This window comes from Barbatula barbatula (genome assembly GCF_947034865.1).
Source record: "Barbatula barbatula genome assembly, chromosome: 22".
Taxonomy (NCBI): domain Eukaryota; kingdom Metazoa; phylum Chordata; class Actinopteri; order Cypriniformes; family Nemacheilidae; genus Barbatula; species Barbatula barbatula.
The window spans coordinates 15544417-15549247 of NC_136785.1; the positions used below are offsets into that span (position 1 = coordinate 15544417).

At 36.8% G+C, this 4831-nt stretch overlaps 1 protein-coding gene across 1 annotated transcript; it reads left to right on the forward strand.

Moving 5' to 3' along the window:
- Positions 1 to 952: 952 nt before the first annotated feature.
- Positions 953 to 3362, forward strand: msx2b (muscle segment homeobox 2b). Its single transcript, XM_079487511.1, has 2 exons — positions 953 to 1280; positions 2118 to 3362. Exons 1-2 carry the CDS (start codon positions 1007 to 1009, stop codon positions 2537 to 2539), a joined length of 696 nt encoding a protein of 231 aa, XP_079343637.1. The 5' UTR covers positions 953 to 1006; the 3' UTR covers positions 2540 to 3362.
- Positions 3363 to 4831: the final 1469 nt, after the last annotated feature.

The following is a 4831-nucleotide window of genomic DNA, read 5'->3' on the forward strand; positions in this document are numbered from 1 at the left end:
ACCTTTTTCAAGAAAGTGTGCAAGACACTACCAGATAACAATCATACATTTTCACCTGAAAATCATTGTAACGAAAATAATGCATCTTATTTCTCGAATAGTTCTGCACTGCAGTTCTGCGTTGAATCACAATGCCTCACACATTACAGTGCATGTAGGCCTACACTTTTGTCTATACTGAAGAATTTGATTGCTCTTTCGAAAACACATGGTTTTACTACCGTATCCATAGTTTACTGTAACTGTGGTTTAAGTACAACTACAGTAACCTCAAGTCTACCATGCCCCAACCACATGAAATAGTTTAACCATGATATTTGTAGTACAATTATGGAAATACAAATTGCAATACATCTATAAAAAACGTGGTATTTTACCAAAATAAAACATGGATCGTTTTAAATTATCCTGTGAGATTCTTGAGCCTTCTGAAATAGGCTACTTGAAGAAACCCACTACAATAAGTAGGCTACATTATTACAACGCGTAAAATGGGTAAAACATAATAACAAAAGCCCTTACGAAAATGAACCATTTTATCATTGAAAGTGTGGCCATGGCTTTTTGACGGACTGATAATCATTCGCATTATCATAGTTGCACAGTTAAACTGCAGTTACTGATCAAAAGCACGTTTTTTTTCTCAATTTTCACGTGTAAATGCGTCAATTATTATTGTACATTGTGTTGTCTAAGCAAACACACAGCGCTCACCACATCTCACGAGCGCGCTTCTCCCCGTCGCTGTCGCTTCCGTCAGTCAAAATGATCGACAAGCGTTCCCAAACTTCTCTTAACCAATCGCTAGCTGCGCTCCTTCGGCAGGGCTCCGATTGGCCGCCGCGGAGTGCCGCCGTAGCAACGGAGCGCGCGCGTCGATTCCGCGACGCTCCGATTGGTCAAAAGTTCCGCCGCGTGCTTCAGGGCATCGGAGGCTTGACTGTTTTCGCGTGAGACGTCAGAGTGACTTTGAAGTTCGGCCGTCCAGAGGAGAGTCGCGAGGAGGATGTCCGCGAGCTTGAGGGTATCAGACGGAGATCGGACGATGGAGGAGCGCAAGCCTCGAGTGACGAGTCATCCATTTAGCGTGGAGTCTCTCATATCAAGCCACAGACCCAGTAAGGACTTTGAAAGAAGTCAGTTGGCTAAAACTGAGATAAGGGATTGTGGGTCGGCTGGAATATCAAAGCACTTTTTGCAGACATCACCCGTCAAATCCGAATCACCGGAGCCGGACGACTGCACATCATGGGTCATGAACTCGACATACTCGCAATCGCGTAAGCAATGTTTATATTTATATTATAAGTGACACGCTGTATTGCTCGATCTTATATTTTAAAGCTCCTACAATTATTATGCTACTGCTATGTCCCCTTCGCCATAAACAAAGTTAGCCTACTACGTTTTTACTGTAACCGTGGTATATTTTCCTAACGCTTGCCTCGCAACTTAATTTTATTAAGAGGAAAGAGATTTAATCAACATGTATCTTCTCAGCAAGAAAATCGCTCAATTTATTTGCTTTTGCATTCTATTGTTCAAGTTGAGTTAATATTATATGTAGTATTCATTTAATATTTGATTTCTTGTGTTTTTGTAATTGTGTTGATAAAGTAAACACGAAGTTTTAGTTTCTTGCATTACATTTTACATTTAAATCTATGCATTTGGCATTACATTATACCATACGTTTGTTTCTAAGTAAGTGCAATCCATGGGATCGAACCCATGACCTTGGCTTTGCATGCTCTAACCACTGAGCCGCACGAAACCTCGGCAATATACTTTGCATGTATGTAAGCATGTATTACAAATCTAAAAATCATCAAAATGATGATTTAAATAAAGGGCTATACCTTTATATGAATATTACATTCTATTTCTTTATATTTTTCCTTTTTCAAAATAAGTTTTTATTAAAATACAGGGAGTAATACACATTATCGCCATATTTTTATTTCGAAGTGTGAAATGATTATCTTAATAATATAACATCTTTAGAATGCAGTTTCCTGAATTTATTTTGACGGAGAAATTCCAGCATTAAAATGTATACGAAATGTAATAATATTTGCAATATTTCGTTTTTAAGCTTTTTCTTCTCTATGCTACAGGCCAGGTAAATCCCTGTCCTCTCCGCAAGCACAAAACCAACCGCAAACCCCGTACGCCGTTCACCACCTCGCAGCTCCTGGCCCTGGAACGAAAGTTTCGGCAGAAGCAGTACCTGTCCATTGCGGAGCGGGCAGAATTCTCCAGCTCCCTCACTCTTACAGAAACCCAGGTGAAGATCTGGTTCCAGAACCGACGGGCCAAGGCCAAGCGTCTACAGGAGGCCGAGCTGGAAAAGCTCAAGCTGACTGCTAAACCAACCCTGCATCCAAATTTCAGTCTGCCTCTTCCACTTGGGACGCAGCTCCATTCCACGGTCTCGCTATATGGACAGTCTTATCCTTTCCAAAGGCCTTTTTTGCCCATTGCTCCAGTTGGGCTGTATGGAGCACCTTTGGGGTACAGCATGTATCACCTTGCTTGATTGGAGGTGCTATGAACAACTACCGCTCTGTGGATGTATAGAAGGACAATGTTTACAATCTTTGGGTATCCAAGTCCAAAAAAAGAAACAGCAACCAAAACATCTAAAACCCTTGATTTCTTTTCATTGCGTGCCTTAACACATCCTGAAAGACCTGATATGAAAATCAAAACTTTTTACCTCACTTTCCACTGACAGAGAGATCCAATATTACCTTGTGGATGGATAACTATATTGCCAAACCTTATTTGTATATATGTGTCATACTTCATGTAATATACTGTAAAATTAATTATTTTGTGTACCATAAAGTCCACTGTAATAATGTTGGATGGATTTTCATCCTGTTGAATTGAATCCTGACAGGCTCATACACTGATACAGGCTCATACATTGATTTTACTTCTCTAGAGACGGCTGTCTTACCTGTTGCTTTGCTATAATTGATAGATGGCGTTTTTTAAGAATACAGCACTTAAAGGAAATAACCAAATTATAAGCGAATGATTTACACACACACACACACACACACACATATATATATATATATACAATAAATACATTTATATTTTTACATTGAAAGGTTTAAAATAAGATTTGTATTTTTGGTAGTAAATAAAAGACTTTTCTCTATTCATTGTTTTCATCCAACATAGAAGCAAGCTGGACAGTTATATGCAATTATATCTTTTTTATATATTTAGCTACATGTTTATATATTTATACTGTAATTATTCTTCGCTGAAATCCCTTTGAAAGGTGCTGTTGTGTACAGTTGATAGTTTTTAAAGACATCTGGATGGAGAATAAATAATGCTTGATCACTTTGTTTGCTATATTTATATGTTCGTTTTGAGAAGTTTGAGAATATTAATGATTCATTTAGTGCAAAATCAAAAACGGCATATTATTTCCCCTGTATTATAAAAATGTCCCCGCACCTTTGCAAATACGGGAACACGTTACAGTATATTAACTTTATAAACACACGACTTTGAGATGCTTTACAGAGATGTAGTATTATTGATTTTTTGAAAATGTAAATTCAGCTTCATGATGCAATAACATTTATGCAATATTATTCCTTTTTACAGATTAATTTGTTTTCACTTTTCACTTCGTTGTTGTGGCTTGTTCATTAAGTTGTGTCTTTAACAATGGGGAGTTAAAGGGCACGTTTTAATGCTTCCGTGTGACTTTGATACAAAGAGGAAAGAGTTTATGGTCGGCACTTTACTCACAAGCTTCCTTTAATCAAAACACGACACCAGCAGTGCTAATCGAACACAGAAGGGCTAAAGTGTTCACGGATGTGTTTTATAATGTCGACTGTGTGCCACTTACGAGAACGCAGTGCATGTGAGCAATTTGCCTAAACTTGTGTAAAGTCAGAAGAAGAGCTGGGAGTACTTTGAAGTTGAAGTCCCACAAAACTCAAGTTTCTCAGTACTTGTTTAGGTACTTCGAGCAAAAAAAAAATGTACTTGGCAGTTATGTTGCTTTATTTATGTCTATATTTTAGATTTTTTTCCTTGTCATTAACTGAATAGTCTTGTCCTTCACTCGAAAGTGTTTTTTCTAAATGTAACCTCCACATATTTCAGATTAATTCCTCAATATACTTAACATTGAAGTTAAATAATTTCTTTTAGCTTTTTGTTGGTTCAACTTCAAATCAAAAGTTGTATCGAGTTTCATTGAGTTGATTAATATTAATAATAGTAGATTTAACTTGTAATGATAAGGCTACCAAGCAACTTATTTTTTCAAGTTGAATCAACAATTTTTACTGTGATTCCTTTTTTTGATCTGACAAAATGTAACCTTGTAAATACTTGAAAACACATTTAAACGCTCACTTAAACTTAATGTAACATAAAAAAAATCTGGTCGATCCGTGATCATAAATGCAATAAAAAGGAGCCACACTATACCAAGTCTATATTTAGATTAAATTTCATAATTCATTTAAACATTTTTCTTTCCTGGGGTCAACCTGAACAGAAACAACATTAACCTAGATAACTCTCACATTTCTGAAAAGCATGTTTCTACTTGTGTCCGTACGCTAAAACAGACACATAGACAATAAAAATTCCGGGATTAAATATAGGGTAAAAATAAACACACGGTACTACAGTAAAAAGATTAAAAGAACAGTTTTTTACATTATACCAAAAATACAAACAGTAACGTTGTACAGTAAAATGTGGGTTATGCATGGGGCAGCAAATGTCCCAGATTAACCTCATATGTGATTCGTAGTATTCTTTAACCACCTTAATGGTTATA

Coding starts and splice junctions, on each gene's coding strand:
- msx2b (XM_079487511.1), top strand. CDS start 1,007: ATGTCCGCGAGCTTGAGGGTATCAGACGGAGATCGGACGATGGAGGAG. Junction 1,281..2,117: donor CTCGACATACTCGCAATCGC/GTAAGCAATGTT, acceptor TCTATGCTACAG/GCCAGGTAAATCCCTGTCCT.